The sequence below is a fragment of the Carlito syrichta genome, unplaced genomic scaffold, assembly GCF_000164805.1.
Source record: "Carlito syrichta isolate Samal-C Ts95f unplaced genomic scaffold, Tarsius_syrichta-2.0.1 Scaffold314834, whole genome shotgun sequence".
Lineage (NCBI taxonomy): Eukaryota > Metazoa > Chordata > Mammalia > Primates > Tarsiidae > Carlito > Carlito syrichta.
Genome location: NW_007258930.1, coordinates 490,168 through 513,659, shown reverse-complemented (window position 1 = coordinate 513,659; position 23,492 = coordinate 490,168). Strand labels below are relative to the sequence as shown.

At 39.7% G+C, this 23,492-nt stretch overlaps 1 protein-coding gene across 2 annotated transcripts in view; it reads right to left on the bottom strand.

Moving 5' to 3' along the window:
• Positions 1–715: 715 nt before the first annotated feature.
• Positions 716–23,492, bottom strand: part of GLIS3 (GLIS family zinc finger 3) — a 471,312-nt gene continuing 448,535 nt past the window's right edge. The window contains exons 9-10 of one of the 2 annotated variants that reach the window (XM_008072049.1): positions 2,309–2,491; positions 716–1,439 (exon numbers count right to left, since the gene is read on the bottom strand). In XM_008072049.1, the coding sequence (XP_008070240.1) occupies positions 1,303–1,439; positions 2,309–2,491 (320 nt within the window). In that variant the 3' untranslated portion in view covers positions 716–1,302. The remainder of the gene's footprint in view (positions 1,440–2,308; positions 2,492–23,492) is intronic. The other variant, XM_008072048.2, reaches the window with a different exon arrangement.

The following is a 23,492-nucleotide window of genomic DNA, read 5'->3' as shown; positions in this document are numbered from 1 at the left end:
CTTCCTATTTAGGTTTGATAGTTTTGGCCAAGTGGCTGTGAAAATTCCAGGCCTCCAAACCAGAGATTTAGAAAAAGGGTTGCCTCCTTCTGCACACTTTTTGCAAAAATGTTACCTCTACCTTCCTAAGAGTTGATGGTCGGGCAATGGTGGGTGGTGGTGGGCATATCTGAGCCACACTGAAGAAGAGGGTAAGAAGGATGCAAAAAAGAGGCTGGGGAAAAGCACAGGGGAGAGATAGAGAGGTGAGTGGATATCCTGAAAGAGGTGAGTGGGGGCTGTGCAAAGTAACTGGATGCCAGGCATCCCTAATTTGGTTTTCCAAGAGAATCCAGGCACATGACTCAGTATGTCCCTGTTCTCATATCTTCTGACACTTTCTAGGCACAACACCAGAGTGGAGGCAATGAGTAAACCAGTCAAACAAGCTTCTTCTTTGAACAAGGTCTTTGAGGTGAACAGTCAACCCGAGAAGGGTCCTACTACAGCACTGGTGGGGAGGATTTCCTCGCCATTTCCTTCAGGTAGCCTTTGCTAACTGCAAAACTAACATGCCAGGGGTGAAGCCAGGGGTGACAGCTGTGCAAAATATACGTAGCCGGGATGATTACAATAATAATTATTTCCTCCAAAGAACAGACCTCTAAATATTTTTTTCCTTTTAAATAGATGTAGATAACAAGTCTTTAAAATGCAAAAACAAAGATAGGCTGCGGGAATACAAAGGCTTATTTTGCTATTGAAGAAACACTGAGACATGGCTGGTTAGCATGGGGCTATCTAAGAGGAATGGGAAAGCCAGGGAGTTTCTGAGAGTAGAGACCACGCTGTGCTTTGGATGTAGATTTCTTCATTGTGCCTGGCTCTGCATCGGGAGCAGTGAGAGTGAACACTGGGTAAGGCAGCTCACTGTGCATCTGGTAGTCGGGGTGTCTTTCCCTATTTGGAGTTTTTGGCCAGGGTCCTCTCCAAATCACATTTCTACATGCATTTCATTGGTGTCTTTGAGGGGTAACAGCCAGGGGTAACAGGTATCTGGTAGAGTGAGACTCTAAATTCCCTTTGAAAAGACAATCTTGCTGGTCACCTAGTCCAGCAAACCCAGAGAGAAAGACGAGTAACTGCAAAGACTCCCACAAAGTGAGCTCTGACCATACAGGACTGCCTTCCAAAGACACATCAGTGTCTCTGCAGGTTGCGCTGATTGGGGTAACATTCTTTCTCCTGCAGTCTGTGAGAGCATTTAAACAAAAGGTGGCAAGCAACAAGTTTCTGGATGTGCAGTTGAGGCCAAGGGAGCTTTTAGCCTTCAGTGTAGACAGAGGAAAGCTGACTGGGACAGCGGTCCACAGCGCTGATCTGCAAGAATGTGGTGTCTTCAGGCCCGCTGCGGAGAGACTCCCCGAAGAGGCTCGAAGAACCTGAAGGTAAATCATACACTGGAAGAGAAAGAACACAGGAAGTCAGTAACTCTTGCCCCACGTCATGCCACTGGGTGTGCAGTGTAGTCAGTCGTGTTCACATGCTGACTAGGGAGCTTTGGAGGCAATCACGCTGGCCTGGACCCTCCAGGGGCTTCTGTTAGTCAGGGACGAGGTTGACTTTCAGGCAGCTGGCCAAAACATGACTCGGCACAAATATGGGCTAAGTAAAAGTGTTCAAGAGAAGGGTGAGGATGACCTCAGAAAGGAAGTAATATTAAAGTTGAGTCATAAAAGAGGATGGAATTCTCATAGACAAAGAGGTAGGGAAGGAACATTCCAGAAAGAGGAAGCAAGAAGCAAACACAGGGAAGGAGGGGCAAGTGGGGTTAAGGCTGCTGGCAAACCTCAAGTGAAGAGGGTGTAGAAAAAAAAATGTGTGGGTAGGTATGAAGAGTCTGATCAGGCCTAATTCACGGGGACTTTGATTGCCATTCTGGAGAGTAGAGTTTATTCTTTAGACAACAGGAAGCTATTTAAGGCATTTGAGCAGGAAGATGGCATATTCTATCCTTCACTTTTGGAAGGTCATGCTCAGGTCATATGGAAGGCATAAGAGGTGTCAACTTGGGGAGATTTGTTGGAAGGTCATGGCCACGTGTGGAAGAGAGATTATAGCTTCTGAACTGTGGAGTTGGAAGTGGGGCTGGAGAAGGGCTGGAGAGGGAAGTGAAATAAGACATTTTGGAGCTATTTCAATAGGATTTGATAGTCATGTGTTGGGTCAAGTTAGTCCAGGCCAGTCACATGCAACCCATCTGGTCCCTCCTACAGAGGTGGGGAGAGGGGAGAGGAAGTGGTTTCTAAGTCACAGATACCCAACATACCTGTAATGCCCGAGTGAGTCGAGAAGGCTCTGTGGAAAACATCAAAACCAGTCTGGCTCATGGATGTGGGGCCCAGGGAGTCCTCAAAGGAAGGCATCACACTGCAGGAGCCGCCAGGTGGCATGGTTCTCTGGGAGTCGGGGTAGTGTGGGGGGCAGAACGTCTGCAGCTGCCCATAAAATCCTGAAATGCAAGCATGGCAATGAGCTTCTTCAGGGTACAAGATCCACATTCTAACCCAGCTAGGATCTTACCCATCCTGGTTTCATATGGCAAATGCTGTTAATTCTTAAGGTCACCTGAAAATCTTCCAAGCAAGCAACCAGAATGTACCATTTGAGCTGAAGCTCTTCTGCTTTAGAGGGATTTCAAAGCTTGCTAGTTTATAACATTTTTACTGTGTGCTTTAGTAGCCGAAGTGAAAGGGCTTCTCACCTTTTCTAGATTCTCCAAAAAGTCCTGGACACCAAAGGCCTGACCTTCAAGGGATGTTCCTACTCCAGGCCCTCCCACCAGGTTTCTAATGCATCTTTCTTAACTTCTTTTGTCCTGTATTTTTTTTCTGTTTTCACATTTGGTAAAAACATGCAGAATGTTCTTAACAAGGCCTATTTTAAAAAATGCATCCATCTGGCTGGATGCTGTGGCTCACTCCTTTAATACCAGCACTTTGGGAGGCCGAAGCGGGAGGCTGTCTTGAGCCTAGGAGTTTGAGACCAGCCTGTACAATATAATGAAACCTCATAACTGTAAAAAAGTCAAAAAAATTAGCTGGGTGTGATGGCACATGCTGTAGTCCTAGCCACTCGGGAGGCTGAAAGGAGGATGGCTTGAGCCCAGTTCAAGGCTGCAGTGAGCCATGATTGTGACACTGCACTCCAGCCTGAGCAACAAAGTGAGATCCCAACTCAAAAAAAAAGCAACAAGAAGCATCTACCATACTACCATTTACTTAACTATTACTGTTGTTGATCATTGCAGTAAAAAAGAAAACTAGATGTGAATAACGTAATAAAAATATTTTAAAAGATTTATTAATATTTTTAAATTATTATTTTCATAAGCCTTTGATAATTTTATTCCCTTCCATTATTTTTTTTTTCATTCAGTGGAGTTTTCCTTGGAGTCCTCTGTGGTTCTTTTCTATGATCCTACAAACCTTTCACAATACCTTACTTTTTCCTTCTTTCTCCTTGCCTCATGGAGAATTTAAGTCAAGGGATTATTTTCTTGCAGTATAATATACTTTCAAAAATATAATAATGAAATCTTAATTCCATACTTTATTGAAGGGAGAGTTGCAGCTCTGCTACTTTCTAACTCTCTACATTTCATTGTGTCTGTTTCCTCAGCTGTAAAATGTGAATGCCATTGTCTACTTCACAAGCCTATTGTGAAGATTAAGTGAGTCATTGGATAAGAAAGTCCTTCTGTAGCGTTAAAAAGTGCTTTATAAATGTCAGTTACTATTGATATCACTATTCTGTTTTTGATGGAAAAATGAAAGATTAATAGAGGAGGTGCCCCAGGATTCTTTCTACGAACAGTAAATGATGGAGAACACGAGAAGAATTAATTGACTTTGGACCCCAGTCCTGTGTTTCTTCCTCTAGAACTGCTTCTTCTTAAGATTGAAAGGCTTTACGCCTGATTAAAGAAATGAACCATCTATCAATAGATGAGGGAGTTGCTATCTGGGTTTCTCCATAGCTCTCCTTAAGTAAAACTAGGGTAAACTGACACATTCAACCTACTATACTCTCAAACCTTCTCATTTCCCATTAAAACTCACAAGGTGGCCTGCATAACTGCTCAGATCGCCCTTGGCTGGGAGGTCTATTCTATGGTTGCTATGAATATTACCAAATAATTGTGCTTAACTGCTTATAAAGAAACAGACTAGCCCTTTAGATGTTTTTAATCCATGATAGATGAAATGCAGATTTGTGGACAAGGCACACTCATAGAAGAAAACCAAATAATAATATTCTTTATAAGCAGACTACAGTACACTTTACATAGAATCAATTTTTAAAAATCCACATAAAACTTAAGGTGGGGGGAGATTCAATCCTTGATAACAGAAAAGACTGACAAAATATCTAAGGAAATTTCGTGTGAAGGCAGAAGGAGAAAAAATGGAAAAACTATTGCCTTTTTTTTTTTTTTAATTTCCCAAAGGCTTCTGTACCATTTTAATGGAAAGGTAGGCAAAAGACCCAAACAGATCACTCACAAATATACAATTGGTCATCCAATATGAGAAAACTGTCAACCTTTAAGACACCAAAGAAATAAAAAAACAGTGATCAAAAAACCTTATTCTATCTATCACATTGGCAAAGATCGCTGAAGATCATTCTCAGTACTGAGATGAGAAGGATCTTTTACAAATGTTGTAGACATTGCAAAAGAGTGCAAGTCTTTTGAAAGCAGTTTGACAATCTGTATATAAAACGCTGAAAGCGTTTGGGAACTTTACTTCTGAGAAGGCGCCCTAAAAGTACATTCTGAAGAACACAAGGAGTTCTGCACAGAGAAAGTCATCACAGTGCTAGTGATCATAAAAGAAAACTGAAAAGTCAAAACTATCAACATAAGAGAATGGTTAAGCAAGTCATGGTATATTATATGATGGAAATATTAAATAGCTATTAAATAATATTTATAAGAAGTTTTTAACACCACAAGAAGACCATTATAAAGTTCATTTATTAAAAAGCAAGATACAAAATTGAATTTAAATACTAGGTTCAGTTATGTGAAAGTCTATGTTATAGGATAAAGGTACCGTATCTCTAGTTGTCTTGGGGTATATACTTTTGCCTTTATATTTTTCTGAATTTTAATAAAGGTGAAGAGCAAGTACTCTGGAGCCAGAATACTGGGTTCAAATCCTAGCTGAACTGTGTATTACTTAGTCTCTTGTCATCTCAGTTTTCTCATTTGTAAAATGGGGCCAATAGTAGTAACTATATCTCATTTGAGTTACAAACATTAAATGAGTTAATACTTACATATTATATAATATAATTTAATAATGTAATTAGTTATATAATTAATGTTTATATACTATGATATACTTTAATAATATAATTTACATTATATATGTTTTTGCTAAATAAGTAAAAGAAAAAGAAAAAATATTTTATAATGAGAATGTAGTTCTCAAAAATAAATTTACTAGGGGAAATAAAACAGCATGTTTGAGAAGTTTAAAGGAACTTGGAATGTGGAGCTGTGTGGTTTGGGTAGTTCCTTGGACTGATCTTGATTTTGGGTACCTGGTGGTCATGGCATACAAATCAGCAGGAAAACGTTACCATGAACCACCATGGTTGGTCTATTAGAATTTGATGTCTCTTCGCTGAGTAAATTAGACAGTATCTGCCATCTATACCGCTATGCTAGCTCTGACCATATTCATCACCCATAAGTTTCCTGATAGCACTCCTCAACGTAATATCAGCCTTCCAAGAAAATAAGACATTTTTCACTAAACTCCCAAGACTCCACATATGGAAACATTAATCATTCGGGGACAATGACTGGCCTTTTGTGAAAACCAATTCATTCTCCCTTTCCTATCTTCTCTCCTGCTTCTGAGAGGGAGCAGAAATGTCATGTGCTTCAATTCATATCCAAGTGTTGTGATGTACATAGGCACAAAAGGTTTGTGATGTGGTAAAATATACTTGGTGAAGTTAAACATTAAACCCAACATTCTGGGCTTCATCTCTCAGTCTGGATTCAAGCGAGGAAGGCAGAGTAGACTATAATTCCTGCCTGTGGGTGTCTTGGCTGACACAAGAGACTGTCAAAACCAGAATGGCCCCGCAAGCATGTTTTATCACTCTAACAGCCAACTCAAGAAAAGAAAATCCTCTTTATTAAAATCCCTCCCTCCAAGTAGCCTGTTACTAGAGATGCCAAATACACTGGTGTGGATGGTTGTGGTCACTCAAATCAAAGAGTTTTAACATATTCTTTTCCCAGTGCTATTTCCATAAAACTAACAAAATTTTAAAAAAATTCCATAAGGGTTTTACCATACACACAAACCCAGAGAAAATCATTTTCTGATGAATGGCTCCTGCATTCCAGTGGTTGGATTTCATGTAGCAAATTTGGAAAGAGCACTACTTCTCGGACCCAAAGCAAAATGAGGCAAGATGTTAACACATTTTGTGGGCATAAAACCTGAGAGTGATGGCAAGGTCAGCCAATATGTCAGTCAGTCAATAATGGTTATCAAGTGTTGGCTAGGGTGCTGTTGACAAGACCAAAGAAACAGAAGATATGCCCTTGTCCCTGGAGATTGACAATGCAGTTGGAGTGAAAACACATACATAAGACAGCATAAGAATGTACATATAAAAATGAGCTGGCAAAAAATGTGAGTTGTTACATTTAATTACAATATCACCCCTCCATTTAAAAAGTTATTCTATCTCCAAGAATGGAGGAGGGGAAGAGTTTGCAGATAAACTCATTCTATCCAAATTACAGCTCCTGAAGGTCAAGGACAATCATTCCTCCTCCTTTCAGTTTTGGGAAGTTTTTCTCTTTCCTTCTAAAAACAAACTTTCTTTTTTTTTTTTTTTGAGTTGGAGTCTCACTCAGTCGCCCAGACTGGAGTGCAGTGGTTGCTCCCGGCCACCGCATCCTCGACCTGCTGGGCTCCGGCGATCCTTCTGCCTCAGCCTTCCAAGTAGCTGGAACTCCAGGCGTACGCTACCACACCCGGCTAATTTTTTTGATTTATTGTAGAGATGAGGTCTCGCCAAGTTGCCCAGGCGGGTCTTGAACCCGCTCAGGCAATTCACTCACCTCGGCCTCCCAAAGCGCGGGATTACAGGCTGAGCCACCCAGCCCGGCCACGCTTTTCTAATTATAAAAATATTTAAGGCTAATTATATCAACTAGAAAATGCAGACCAGTATAAACAAAGGGAAAAAATTATCTTTATCTTTATTTCCATGATTCTGAAATGGCCAGATATATAGACACAAAACTAACTGAAATGTTTTGTGCAAATATACATATAAATATACATCCTATATATATATTATATAAATATATGTATATGACCCTGTTTCATTTTATTTATTCATTTGTTTTTTGTAGAGGCAAGGTTTCACTATGTTGCCTAGGCTGATCTCAAACCACTGCACCCAACCTGGATTCTGTTTTCTCATCTAATATTATCTATCTTTCTCATCTAATATTATCTATGAGTTTCAACATACTTAAATTCATTCTTAACAAGACTTTCTCTTTATTTTGTCACATGGGGTCACTTATGTCTCTGTGATGATAGGTTAGATCAGAGTTCATGGTCATTCTTGCTGCTAGTGATGATACAGCAGCCCCATAAAGCTGGGTGAGGATTTCCTTCCCAAAGTGGAAGAGGAGTGGTGGAGGCTAGAGCAAAAAGGAATTTGTGACTAAATATGATAATGGAAGAGTATCCTCCAGGGCAGCACTGCTCACTCGAACTTTCCATGATGATGGAAATGTTCTCTATCTATGCTGTCCAATATAGTAGCTACATGCGGTTATCCAGCCCTTGAAATGTGGCTAATGAGGCTGAGGAACTGACTTTTAAATTTTACTCAATTCTAACTATTTCAAATTTAAATAGACATGTGAGACTCATGGCTACTATATTTGCCAATACAACTTTAAGACAATTGGAATTCCCAGGTTTAGCAGATTGCTTCAGGAATGTATCTGATTAAATTCCTGAAAGAAAAACACACGACCCATCACGGGTTTGAAAAGCCAGATAAATGATTCTTAGACTCCTGGCCTTCGAGGTAGGAAGTATATTAGACTTTTTATCCAGCTATCTTTTCTTTATACATTTGCCACTTTGATTTTGTGGAATGAATCAGAGAGAAGAAATATATCAATTAGTAAATAATGGTCATCTACTCTCAACCCTGAGGAGGTTGAGTGCTGTTTTAGGCTAGACTGTCAGGGCACTTCAATCCTCCTAAGGAACTACTTTCCCTTCTGGAAGCAGCAGAAGCAAAAAGAAACATGTCGCCCACTTTTTTCACTTCAGATTGTAGGTCTAGTTTACTGTGTGCACTGAGAGCAACAATGTGCCCGGGTGGGTCTCTACTTTTCATACCATATGATGGTGGCATGTCAACACAGAAGGCTCTACCCAACTGTTGATGCACATGGATGTTGATTAATACCATCAGCCTGCACTCTGTCAAGGTGCTAAGTCATTATCTGTGTACTTAGTAGGTTTGTTTATGTAGCAGATGGTTTTGCATAACACAATTCTTATTTTTTTACACTCAAGCTGGGGAACCACCACCACAACACTGGGCACCAGGAAAAGCGCTGGATGGACTGCATTCAGAACGGAGACTGCTGCTTTGTTGAGACAGGCTCAGCCTGAACCATGACGACGATTCAAAGGTCCAGAAAGCCCACATACAATAGGAGCTCCTCACAAACATCAGAGTGATCCCTGAGAATTATTTCCCCATCAGATTGTGGACTAATCAGGCTTGGCAGGATCCTCTGGGATGCTCATTGGAAATGACGCTAGAGGCCCACGGTCCCCCAATCTCTTCAGATTATAAAACTCTCCAAGCCCCACGTGACCCAGATTGTATTGATTCCAGGATCCAGGCAACCACTGTAACTTTTCAGCTCCTACTCAAATCTCAGGAGTCATCTGTTCCTCTGACTTTCCAGAAGCAACAGTGACTAACGCATGTGCTTACCTCTGCTGCTGTTGTAGTTTTGTAAAATGAGGGTGTTAACAGAATCTACTGGCAAGGTAATTACAAAAATTAAAGTGGATTCATGGAGACCATCCAATGTAAAGTGCTGAGTATGAGCCTGACAAACTGTTCACACTCCACACATGCTACTTAAAATTTTCTTCCTTATTCTTCTAATAACACAAGCATTTTAATTCCTATGCTTCCATTTGCTCTACAACTATTTACGAAGCACTTGTGCAAGTGCTGAGGATACAGTGATGAATAAAACACACTCCGTGCCTTCTTGGAGCTTACATTTCAGTGAGAAAAAAGATAATGAACATATGATGAGAAATCAAGTAATATAATTTCCTACTTATATGGGGAAAAAAAGGAAAATTTTAAGGGATATATAGAGATGAAATTCTCTTCTCCAGAATGAATCAAGATAAGAAGAATAAAAGACACCAATAAAGAAGTTTTTACTCTGGTCCCTTTTGTTTGTCCCTGTCCGGCACAGCTCTGCTGAGGACCAGCCTCGGCAGAGTGGTTTTCCATAGTGTTCAATAGTTCGCATCTGAGTAGAAAAATAAGCTGTTATCAGTGGCAGAAGCAGAGCTGGAATCCTCTCAGTTTCTTGGTGGTAAGGTTGTTTGCTAGCCAAGTGGAAGGAAGGATGGATATTTATGAGCTTTGTGACTCTAATTATTTTTCCATAGAGACTCTAATTTTGTGGGCTACTTTACGAAGTGTAGAATTTTTTACCTTAGTCATATGCAGGGACATGGATCAACCTAATCAATAAATGAGTGGGCTCAAAGTAGAACCCTAGAGACAGGAGCATATAAAGAAGAAGTATGACCCTACTGTCTTTGGTTCCCTGGATTTCTCCTTTTCCAAAAACTCTCTGTTTTTGTGTAGATTCCCTTATGCTTTGGGGACACTTAGCCTATCACCTTTCAACACCTCCCATAAACCAAATCCAGAGAAAAGAAAGAGAAAAGGATGGTAAATAGTCAGTCAAGCTCCTAGTACAATTCGTTCCTTGGTTTAGGGACAGTGGTGGTATCCCCTGGGATCCAGCAAGAGGAGAACCATGTGCTGACTGACACATCAGGGCTGCTGTTCCCCAAACACTAGCAGCTCCACACTTTCACAACTAAGTACTGTCATCTCAACATCATCTCCTTCCCCACTTCTGTTTCTCCTCTTCCTCTCTGTGCCCTCTATTTTAAATAATAATCTCTCCATTTTCCTTACTCATTAAGCTAGAACAAATGAAGGACAGCAAACCTGAATTGAGAAGACCTCAGCCAAATTTCCCAGTCTAGAAGTTTCTGGTCATCTGGAGAAGAACTCACTCTATGCCTCCAGACAACTTTACAAGTTGGAATATCCCCAGAGAATGAGGATGTTGTTGTTCAACCCAATTCAGAGTCAACGGAGCCCCACACACTATATACATTTTAACCAAAGGCACTGATCTATAACAGGTCAGAAAAAGGTGATTATTTTCCACAAGCATTGACTAGTACTATGTAAGGCCCCTCAAACTACTAAGAATCACTGAAGTATTCTTGGTTCCTAAAGATGATATTTTCTTTCAAAAACAGGTGGGCACATCTATTAGACTATACAACTTTTAGAATGTTGAAAAAATCTAAACCACTGACAACACCAAATGTTGACAAGGATGTGAAGCAACAGGAATTATCATTTATTGCAGGTGGCTTTGCAAAATGGTACAATCATTGTGGAAGATAGGTTGGCAGTTTCCTTCAAAACTAAACATACTCTTACTATAGAATTCATCAATCATGCCCCTATACTTTACCCAAAGGAGTTTAAAATTTATGCCCAATTATTCACAATAGCAAGAACATGGAACTGTGCTGCCCATCAAAAGGGGATTGCATTTAAAAAAAATGTGGTACATATACATGATGGAATATTATGCAGCCATAAAGAATGACAAAATCATGAACTTCACAGCAACCTGGATGGACTTAGAGTCTATAATACTGAGTTATTTTTCACAGAAACAAAGAGCTGAATATCACATGTTCGCACTCTTAAGCGGACCTTGAACAACTATCGTAATACTATAAGAAAAGGATTGGCAGTAGTGGGAAACTGTGGGGGTGCAGGGGGATGGGGAGGCAGGATTGGCAGTAGTGGGAATCTGCCTGGGGAAGGAGGGGTACACCTCATCAACAAGAGTATCTACATAATGAACATTGGTATACCTAACCCTGAATTGTACCCCACATCTTTAAACAAATTAAAAGTTAAAAAAGAAAAGAAAATGTATGCCCACACAAAAACCTGAATATGAATATTTATAACAGCTTTAATCATAATGACCACAACTTGGAAGCAATCAAGATGTCCTTCAGTAAGTGAATGGATAAATAAGCTGTGGTATATCCATACAATGGAATATTATTCACTGCTAAAAAGAAATGAGCTATCCAGCCATGAAAACACATAGAGGAAATGTAAACGCACATTACTAGCTGTGAAAATACACAGAGAAAATGTAAATGCATATTACTAAGTGAAAGAGGTCATTTTAAAAAGGCTATGTATGATATGATTCTAATAACATGACATTCTGGAACAGGCAAAATTACAAAGACAATAAAAAGAGCACAACGACTACCGAAGCACAGAGTTTTTGGCAGTGAAATTATTTTGTATATTTACTATAATGGTAGATACAACGTATTATACACTTGTCAAAACCCATAGAATGTACAACACTAAAGTGAACCCTAGTATAAACTATGAATGCATGACAATGTTGTGTCAACGTAGGTTCATTGACTGAAACAAATGCACCATCCTGGGTGTGAGTTGGTAGTGGGGGAGATTGTGTTGGGGGGGAGGGGAATTTGGAGAACAGGGGAATATGGGAACTCGTATTTTCCACTAAATTTTGCTATGAACTTAAAACTGCTCTAAAAATAAAGTTTATTAAGAATTGGTGGGCATATACAACTTTGTGTTATATATCTCTACATTATATGCTTTCCCCACTAAAATATATGTTCCATGAAGGAAGAGATCTTGTCCAGTTTGTTTACTACTGTGTCCCCAGTACCTGGCATATAGTAGGTATTCAATAAATATTTGTTGAATAAATGAATGACAGGAAATCTTTGTCACTTTAATCATAATTAAGCTACAGGCCTTTCCTGAAGTGATGCCTCTCAACACTCTCTGCGGGACTGTATACCACCACTGGCCAACCCACACTTTGTTCCTGCTATGAGGATTCTTTGTTTTCACTCAGTCTTAGGATGCAAAGTCAGAGGGTAGAACGAATAAAGGTTTGCTGAATCCAGGGATTCTGCTTCCTGGAGAATTGAATGGATATGGAAAAGCAGATGACAAAGACAACAGCGAGTATAAGAAGAATCCCTGCTAAAATACCCTTCCACGCACTCTGGGAGTGGAAGCCTTAGAGTTGCCTTTTTTCCCAGTGATTCAAACACTCCCTGTCCAGATTAAAGCTCCCAATCACTAACGACATTATGAATTACCCCATCCAACTGAAAAGACAAATTCTGACAGGAAAGTAAAAGAAAAAAGAGAAGGAGAAAGAAGATATATGTTCTCATTCCCCTTGTTTCTCCTAATTTCTTCTCTAACACTCTGGCTATTTGTGGATTCTCTTACTCTCTGGGGACCCTTGACCTGTCCCTTTCAATACCTTCTGTAGTCCATGACAGAAGCCAATGAGAAAAAAAGGGGAATGCATAGGTAAGTTTCTAGTAAAAGTCTAAAGGACATCAGAAGATAGTTTCGGGGTCACATTTTCTCAGTCTGATTCTACATGTTCAAACTTTGTACTCAGAGAAAGGCCCAAGGAATCCCACACTCACTGGTTACATGGGACCTTAGTATTAGGACACTTTAAAGATTCCTTCTTAGGTAGCCATATAACATTTGTCTTGAAATTTGATAATTCAAGCAAATGTTCCTATTTTACAGACCAAGAGATGGAAGCAGAGGAACTGCTGAATAATACCTTGTCTTTATAACCAATACTTTGTTTATTTGATGCCATGCCAGTAAAAGTGAAAAATTCATCCAACGATTCTAATGTTTGCAGTTATTCATGGATCCAGTCTTCATCTTAAAACAAATGGATAGCAGAATGAAAACAGCGATCCTATAATCTCTGAGTCCAAAGATTTCGCATTGACAGTTCCCTTGTTTTGGCATTTTTGTAAAATGTTTTGGTTAGTGGTATACCAACCCCTTAGAATTCTGTTATAGAGAAGGAAAGGAATGGCTATTTATTTGCGCAGGGACAGGTATTGTCCTAGGTGTTTTACATAGAAAATCTTCATCCTTACAAAATTTTTTAGTTCAGTCAGAGGGTAACAATGAAAAGAGGTTGCTGAGTCCAGGGATTCTGGTTTCTGGTGAATTGAACGGGTGTGAGAAAGCAGATGACAAAGAAAACAGTAAGTATAAGAAGAATCCCTGCTAAAATTGTCCCTAGTTTATAGGCAAAAAACAGAAGTTAAAATAACTTATCCAGCAACAAGTTGCAGAACCAGGACTCAAACCTTTTTCTGTTTGGAGACACTTCATGTCAGACTCCTGGGACTTAAGCTCATGAGCAAATCAATTTAAATCAAATCTGGTCATATTTGTTGAGGCTCCTCCCTGCAGCTTGCAGGAAAAGTTACTCAGACTGGGTCAATATTTTTGAAAGTACAAACATTCTCATTAGAGGGAAAATTATTGAATTAATTAGTAAAATTGGCCAAATTACCTCATCACTGAAAAATTCTAAAAATCCTAAAGAATAGAAACAGAGATATTTGAGAAGTTTCTTTTGGCCAGCTTTCTGATTCAGCCACTATTTTATTTCTATCCATCTCAAGTATAACTTGGATTTGCATTTGAATCCCAGATAACCCATTAACCTGTGTCTTTCAATGACTTTCCTTCTTGAGCCTCATTTTCTTTGAAAATAATATCTATTTTATAGGGTTGTGAAAAATATTACGGATGATAGTGTTTATCATAGCATTTAGTGCATTCTTCTGGCACACAGTAGGCCTTCAGTAAACAGTAGCAATAATATGACCATGAAATCAGCTTAGAAATATTTAGAGGTTCTGTGTGACATATAAGCAGCACTTCTTAAGCAATTTTTCTACCATAGCTCACCACCCTTAAGTATAAATTGATGATGTTCTTAAAAGTGCAATTCAGTTATTATTTTTGCCTTGGATCCTGGTCTTGGCCATCAACATCATCCAGGTCTTCATCTGAGCAAGAACTCTACTAAGCTTCCTTCCTGGAATAGGTAGAGAAACTGACTCTTCATTTTAATACAGAGTCTATAAATGGGGAAGCTGCAAGAACAGCTCACAGACTGTGTTAGGAAGACAGATTTTTCTTCAGGCTGAGAACTGAACCAGCTTGCAAAGCACTTGAGCTATTTACGACTGACATTTAAGCAACTACTCTACTAAGAAAAAGGAAAATAATGGAAATAATAATCCTTAAAATTCCATTTAGGCACGTTCTTACTGAAGGAACTGTGTGACAATAGTTCAAAAATTTGACCAGCAACTGCCTGGTCCTTTTGCCCTTGGATAGATGGGCTGTAGTGTAAGGGCTTCTAATTAGAAAAGTCCACCTGATTCCAAGAAGCGAATTCATTTTCATCTATAGCTCCTGCTGCCAGCTTGCAGGCCACAGTGAGAGGCACTCAGAACATTCTGGGTGCTTTCGTCATTTATGCCCCTCACAGCACATCACCTGGTCTGCAGCAAGCTGGTAGCAGCATTTATCACTGTGAGCCACATGACGGTCCTTGGGCTTGTGCACTCATTTCTAGGGACTGAGTAGGGAAGATAGGGGAGGGTCTGCTACTGATATCTCCAAAGGGCTCAAATAAAGAGATGGGAGTGGGCAGAGCATATTCTGAAAGGGACAATAAAAATAGGAAAAAGCAGAGTGAGAAGGAAGGCATGTGTAAAATGATCTTGGTTAAAAGATATAATCAAATTTCATTTAAATACCCCAACCATCCAAAACTCTAGTGCGTGGTGGCCTATGGCTTCCAATTCTCAAAATGATAAGCTGCCAAAGTAAACTAATTGCAATGTGTTTCAGTAATTGCCATGTGTGGATATGTACAGTTATAGTAAAATGGTTCAGTGAATCCTGACGGTGATAATGCACATTTGGAAATTACATGAAACAGAGCTTCTCAAAACCTGGAAGACCTGAGGGATCTGAGATGGATCTGAAAGCCAGCTTTGCCACTTACTGGCTGTGTGGCTTTGAGGAAACCATAGCCTCTCTGAGCCTATGATCACCTATTTATAAAAGCAGACGACAACACTCCTGTGCCAGCAGAATCCTCAAAGTAGGGAGGAGAAGCAGCACAGAGAACAAAGATTCAGTACCCAGTTGCCCATGTGTAGCTGCCCACACCTAATAGCCCACTGACTACTCCCTATAACTAAAACACACTGGATACAAGCAAGCACCAGAATGAAGAGTGAAGGACTTGGACATTCTGTATCTGATGGTGGCATGAAACAAATCCTTTGTCCACCAGTCAAGATTAGTAAGAATGAGTCAGGAGTTTTACTATAAGTGGGGAGCAGTCATTGCTGGTACACATGCCCCTAATGGGTAGCTGCAAGGACCAAATGAAATAATAAGTATGAAACCACTTTGCCGACTGGGCTCGGGGTCAGCCTGTAATCCCAGCACTTTGGGAGGTGGAGGCGAGTGGACTGCCTGAGCCTGTGGATTTGAGACCAGCCCGGGCAACTTGGCAAGACCTTGTCTCCACAATAAAAAAAATTAGCTGGGCATGGTAGCACGTGCCTGTATTTCCAACTACTTGGAAGGCTGAGGCAGAAGGATCGCTGGAGCCTGGCAGGTCGACACTGGGGTGGCCGTGAGTGTGCCACTGACTCCACCCTGGGCAACAGAGTGAGACTCCAAATCAAAAAATAAAATAAAATAAAATATTTTGCCAACAGTAAAACCCACAGAAAATCCTCATCCTTATTCCTACTGTCTCATTATAAGTTGGTGTTACTTGTCATTCTACCTCCTCCGAATAAAAAGGCAAATTTGCTCATGGTTGTCAAGTTCTTTCCCATAAAGCTCACAAGCAACCTTTTGACTCAGGGGTTCTTAGACCTAAAGCAGAACAAGGGAATCATGGCAAAGAATGAAGAGTTAATTCTATCTGCTCTTATTTTTCCAAGCATGCTTTGCTGTAAGAAAGGGCTGGCAAGGAAGAAGATTCCAGAAATTTAAAGGGATGCTAAAAGGAGGTGCTGCTGCATCTCAATTCCTTTCGACCTCCCCTGCAGCCCATGAGTGCCATCCTCGTTCTCTACAGCTTTATAAAGGCCTTCTCTGGGAGATAAAGGAAGAAGGAAGCTGGAAAGTATTTACTTTCTTAGTCACAGGCAAATTACTTCCTCTGGAATATCTTCGATGGGGGAGCCATGGCAAGAAGTCACTGAGCCCCACATTGGTCTAGGTCAATGATTCCTAAAGGGTATGCCGCCAGCATCAGTCAACCTGGGCAAGTTTGTTAAACAGGCACATTCCTGGGTCCTAAGGCAGACTTAGTGAATCAGAACCTTGGAGGAAGGATCTGGAATTCTGTGTATTTAACAAGGTATTTCTTCTATTAAAGTTTGAGAGACTCTAAGAACATCTTTAGATAATTTACAAACATCTGAAAGTTTTCTAAGAGAAATACCAATTTTAAAAAAAGCAGAACAGCTTTGAATTTATTTGAAATGCTGAGGGGAAGCTTGGGCATCTTTTCCCCTTGGGCTGGCTCCCAGCCCTTTCTGCTGGACCCTGGGGCTCTTTGGGATAAAGTGGTGATGACTGTGCTAAAGTGGCCTTGAATTACACTCTGGTTCCCTCTCCCAGAGTCTGTCTCTCACATGTCAGTTTTTGGTCAAGGTGAAATCATGGGACCTCATTTGAATGACTCAGAAGTCTTGGTCTTACTGTTGGTCTCATACTGATCTTGTGGGTTAGACTTCTGTTGTCCAGCTGTAACTAAACTCCCACGTTATATCCGCTCTACTACCTAGGTGACTTCTTGCTTCTCCGAATCCAAGTCTGTGATTATACAATTTTCCAGCCCTCTCATCTAAGAGATGGCCCCATCTCACTCTTGCCAGTGATCCAATGACTTGATTATTTCTTCCCATGAACCTCTGCCTCATAGCTAAGTCTGTGTTACATATGGTTAGGCCTTCCTCAAACCTACTGTCTAGAACATTATATTGAGATTAAATCTGGGTTCAGGGTAAGAGTACAGAAGTCTATATTTGTGGTGTTGAGAAAGAAGAGTGGATATTGTATTTGTGAAACCTGATAATGTCACTGGATCCCAGTAGTCTCCTTCCATCTGACTGGGAGGAAACTTGCCTTTTTAATCTTGTGAGATCCTGTGGACACTGACTACTAATCTGGACAGTCCAACTTATGATCTGCCATTGCTGTTCCATTTCTCCTTCTAGACAGATGTCCTTCCCCTGCCACCTGGAAGTCCCACTCTGAGAGTATGTCTAGACTACAGGGTCCTTACTTTTTTGCTTAATCTCATTCCACTGCACACCAGACTCTTTATTTTTAAGTATGCATTAGGCATCTTAAAATGTGCCAAGTGCTAGAGGGAACATGATTCCATGCCTACACATGGACTACAAGGAATATTCTCTGATTGTTGAACTCAAAGGCTTTGCTTGCAAAGAAACACACCCAGTAATTCTTAGATATAAGCTTAGGACAGGCAAGACTTTTTGTACATTTTCTCCAGTGATGTAGTTTTCACATCTGGAACAGGACCTGGCACATACAGGAGCTGAATATTTGAGAATGAGCAAAAGAGTGAATGAATGACACTCACAGCTTGCACCTTTGGTGAAAATGTGCAGGTGAGGATGATCACAACTGAGCTCATAGATTCTAGTCTATGAACTTTATACATAATAGTCTGTCAGAATTTCAGAAAGTAATGTGACTTCCCTTTCCCTCAATAATGGAGGAAGAAACAAAGGTGATGAAAACATGAAGGGCCCTGTCCAAGTGACCTGGAGGGTTTTGCTAGAGTCATCCTTTTCTACTGGATGCCAGAGAAGCTACTGAAGTGAAGTGAGAGAAAGTAGAGTGAGCAGGAAAACTGAACAGCGACACTCACCCATAGAACACCATGTGCTCTTTTAGGTAACCACTCTAATATCAAAGAACTTACTCAACTACTCTGAGCTTTAACTCTAAATGGAGACAAAAATATATTTCTTACTGGATTATAATAAGGATTCAGGTATTCACTCAATGAATATTTTATGGAATGACTTCTATAGACCCTCAGCTACACTGCACTGATAAAAATCATGTATGTAAGAGTAATTTATAAAACATGTATTAAAATGTAAATGTAGGTAGTGCCACTGACCTTATTAGTACTGATTAAAAGGCTGTATCAGCCCAGATCTGTAGATGCAATGAAGCTTGGGTAATTACTTGACAAGTACAGATTCCCCAAATCATTTTGTAGGAAGCGAGGATTTGGTAGTTACTCTTAGTGATCTAGAACAATGCCTGAATGTTTTTACGTAAGTAGATTTACATCTTGCAAGGTCTATTTCTCAAAGACCTTGCAAAAGAATGAAAAGAAAAGTTTAGTCTAAACAAGTTAGGTAGCAAGGAAAAAATCCTGTAATCAGAAAGAGCTCTTACAATTTTAAGTAAACCAACAAGAAATTCTCAGGGATCTGGAATTGTTTTACAACATATTGTTGAGCTCATATGATCTGGATGGGGACAGATCACACCAGCTCTAGTGTTCTATTGTTTTTATTGTTCTATTTTATTAACACAGGGGCCTCACTACCAATAATTCACATGTCCCTGATGTGTGGTTTTTAAAATGTCCCCTCTTTAAGGAAACTCCACCCACAGTTGTTTCCATTTTTTTTCTAAACCATCAATTGTTTACCATATTTACGAGGAACATTCCAGTTAAAAATACAAGAATTACAAGACACAGATTGTCATTAACATGTTCAGCTCTAAACAGTTCAATAAAACAGCTCCTAAAATAGAATTACAAGAAAAACAATTAATTGATTTTAAGAGCTTCCTTCATTAAAGGCTCAACTTCATGAGTTTCAGACATAAGACAGAATATTTGCTCTTGAAAAATGTCATTACTTTCCCAAAAGAATGAAAAGGCATTAAATTTATAATAAAGTTCATTCAACATTTTTCTACAGGTGTTTTTAAGCTGACAGAGAAGTTACAATAGTCAATGAAATGGAGATTTTCTAAATATTGTCATCAATAAATTTTTGAGTTCTAATCAGGACTGCAAATTGTCATGCTGCAAATGACACAACTTGCCTGGCAGAGTGTAAGAACCCAAGTCATAGTTCCTGTTACTTCATCCCTTCTATTATTCAAACTGCCTTGAGTGTTCAATGAAACTATAAAAAGATGCTCAATCACATTACTAATTAAAGGAAAAAAAATGTGAAGTCATGAATTTTTGCTGCACAAATTGGCAATGATTAAAATACTAACACCCAGTGTGAGAAAACGGGCACTCTAAATGTGCTGCTGGTGAGTGTCTAGATTGGTATAGCCTTTGTAAAAGAACGTGTGGCAGTACCTATCCAAATTTAAAATGTGCACACCTATTAATCCAGCAGTTTCTCTTTCAAAGTTATTTCCTGAGAAAGTATGCAAAGATATATGTGTGTATGTGTATAAGTGCTTGTGTAAACACACATACAAATATATATGTGTGTATATGTGTGTGTGTGTGTGTGTGTGTGTGTGTGTGTGTGTGTGTGTGTGTGTGTATGGAGATTTAACATAGCATTGCTAAAAAAACAGCAGAAAATGTAAAAAATTTAAGTGTCTATCAATAGGGTAATGGTAAAAAAGAATGATCGTGCATTTCTGTGAGCATTATACAATAAAAAAGAAATAGACCTATCTATTCACAGACCTAGAGAGCAAAAGTATATAATTTGCTAAATTAAAGAAAAAGAGTAAGTCATAAAACAAAATACAGAATGTGAGGTGAAGAACGTGAGGCCATTTTTATAACAGGCCATGTGGGCATGCACACACACACACACACACACACACACACACACACACACACACACGCATGTAAGTACATATACACAAATGCATTTCCTTTCTTGAAGCATTTAAAAAGGTTGAAAAGAATACTTACTCCCTTAATAGTCGTTACCTTTGGGCAGTCACTGGGGTAAGAATAAGGCTGGGGAGGGACTTAAACTCTTTATAGGCTTAAATACTGTGAGGACTTTAAAAATTAAAATGCAAAATATTTCTTTTATAATTTAAAAAGTCAGAACTTTTGAACTGCGTTTAAGGACCATGCTAATAGTCCAGGGACCAAGTTTTTTTTTTTTTTGTGGTTGGTTGTTTGTTTTTAATTAAGAAAGGTAGATTTATTAAAGGGAAGATACATTGTGAACAATAGGCAGGATAGCAGCAAGCGTTTCTGCTGTCTGCGGCAGGAACCCAGGTTTGCTGGTTTAATAATCGAACTGCCAAAGTTTCCCCCAGGAAACCTGTGTTTGAGCAAACATGGCACATGAGAGCATGTATATACACACAAGTGTGTGTGCACGTGCACACGCACAGTGGGGTAACACCATCAGGGGTGATTAGAGAGGAAGCTTTCCCTTCCCTACAGGGACAATTCCAATCAAAGGCTTAGCAGCAGCATCACAGAGTGACTAAGAGCACAGATCTGGATGGAGTTGGTTCGAGGTGCAATTTCCAGCTCCACCATTTCATTATTAAGAAATCCTGGGCACCGCAGTGATTCAGTGCCTCATCCATAAGATGAGGGTAAACAACGCCTTCTTCACAGTGTTGTGATGAGGCTCAGTGAGCAAGGGCACGACAAGCATTCACTATGATGCCTGACACAGAAAAAAAAAACCAAACACATTTTAGCTATCAGTGACCAAAGACACGCAAAGTTGGTGGGAAATGACTTTGCTCTGCAAGTAACAGTAACTGTATTGCCAGCAGAATTTGAACCCTAGAAGAAATCCCTTATTTATGATTCCACACTTAACTTTCATGCAAAAATAATTTCCAAGCAACTAAAAACTTGGATAGCACTGGATCTACAGGCACCATCACAAAGTAGAGTGAGTGTGGGCTTTGGGGTCAAAATGGGTTTATAAAAGCACTTCTGACACTCACTAGGTATGTGACTTGGAACAAGGAGCTTAATTGCTTATGTAGTCTCATCTGGGAAGTTAGGGTAAGTGGACATACTGAGCACACAGTTATCTAGTACACAGTAGAAAAATAACAGTAGCAATGATAACAGTTGTAATGAACTGAGTATCTACTATGGTCTAGGCCTTCTCTCTCATTTTTGCACCTACTCTGAAAGAAAGGTATCACTATTGCCCCTCATTAAAGACAATAGCTAGAAAACTCAGAACATCTTATGACCTGCTCATAGGATTCTAGTTCAGATCTGCCATCTTCCTGCCTCCAAAGTCCTTTTCTGGTTTTTTCCCTGCAATTTGTTATTTCCTTTACTCTTGGACAAGTGACAATCTCTTCTACTGGTAAACTCCTCTTCTAAACTAATATGACCAATTTGGGGATAAGTAAGCTAATGGCTATAAATGCTTTGAAAACTAAAAATGCTTTTGGAATCAAGGGACTTATATTAATAGACACTCAGAATGTCTCAAAATACCTCTTACACAGAGCAGTCACTGCCCAGACTTTCACTACTAGACTCTACCAACTGTGTTTCAGGTATTCTCTTTTAAAATGCAAATACTCACGTGAAGGAATCCCATGTTAAATTTACCTTAATGTGTAAGTGAATCATTAAATCATCCTATAATTTCTGTTGAGAGGTCTCAGACAGTCGGTCAGCACTGGCTAGCTAAAGAAGGGGGCAAGGAAGTAGGCAGAAAAGTGCCCAGAGGAAATAGGAACCCTACAAATTTGACTGTAAGTCACATTTTTGCCAAGGGTTGGCTCCACCAATCCATCTAAGAAGCCATAAGCAAAAATCTCTTTCTTCCTCTTTCTCTTATTTCCGTGCATTCATATGTATTCAATGAACTGTTATTAAGCACTTGCTGTGTGCAAAACGTTATAGGAGGATACAGTCCCTGTCCTGAGGCAACTTACAACTTACTGGTGGTTAGTTGCTTCCATCATCTAAATATCCTTATTGATCAAACACGGCACATTAATCTGGTGGGTTTAATTTGCGTGTATGGGTGCACCCACATGCACGAGCTCATGCTTGTATGCGCAGATGCTTAGTTAAATATATAGCTTATTCACAGTTCAGTCATTTCCATAATCAATCATTCAAACAGCTTTTCTGGTTAAGTGACCATCTCACACCTCTCCCACAAAACCCAACATGCTGAAATGCTGATGGCACCCCGCATACACACCTAAATTTAACTTTTGTTTTTCAGAATTAGCACACTGTCAGAATTTATCAAGTAGTACTTATGTAAAACTGTTCTTGGGGTAATTTTGTAGTAATTAAGTATATGAGTGTAATTAAGGATTTCTCTGAATCTAATCATCAATCCCTAGTACTATGTAAGCATTAATAACATCATGGCTGATATGGAAAATTATTCCTGATTATGACTGCTGATGATAACATAAAAATAACACGAAGTGCACTCATTGGCTTATTTCTTTTGTGTATATGTCACAACTTTCTCAGGAAGTTTATTACACTGTTGATTTATAATCAATTCTGTTTGTCTTTCTGAGAGTTCAAGATATTGTGACACATGCTGAAGTTCTAAGCAATATGATTTCTTGACTTACCACTTTATTGCATAACCTCACATCTGCAGTTGTGACTAAATTTCCTGTGGGGGGGAGTATGTTTATTGACTTTAACATAACCTTTAAAGATTTAACACTACAAATCCCCTGCAATAGATCAGTGTGGCTATAACCCATAGGACTCTTCCTGGAAGGTACCATTGCATAATCACTGTGAGTAAACAGCCAACAGAGGAAGAAGTTAGCTAAACTTGTACCTGCCACCTCACGGTCATTTAAATATCAATGCTCTGAGATTTCTATAGTTTGAAAGATGCTTTGGCTCTTTGGTGGACAAGCCATTTACAAAGTGTTTTGTTCTTGGAGGCCTGTTGGTGGCTGGAAACTCTTTGTTTCCTGTTGCAGTCAATTTGAACTGGGTTGACAAGCTTACAGCTCCACACTGAGGTAAGAAAATGCCTCCATTGTCTGGGGGCTGACTGGCCTGCTTTTGGGGGCCTCCAGGCAGGGAATGCTTTAAATCATGAGAAAGACACTTTAGGAACCACAGGAGCCGTGACCAACAGAGAAGGCTCCACTTCCCACTG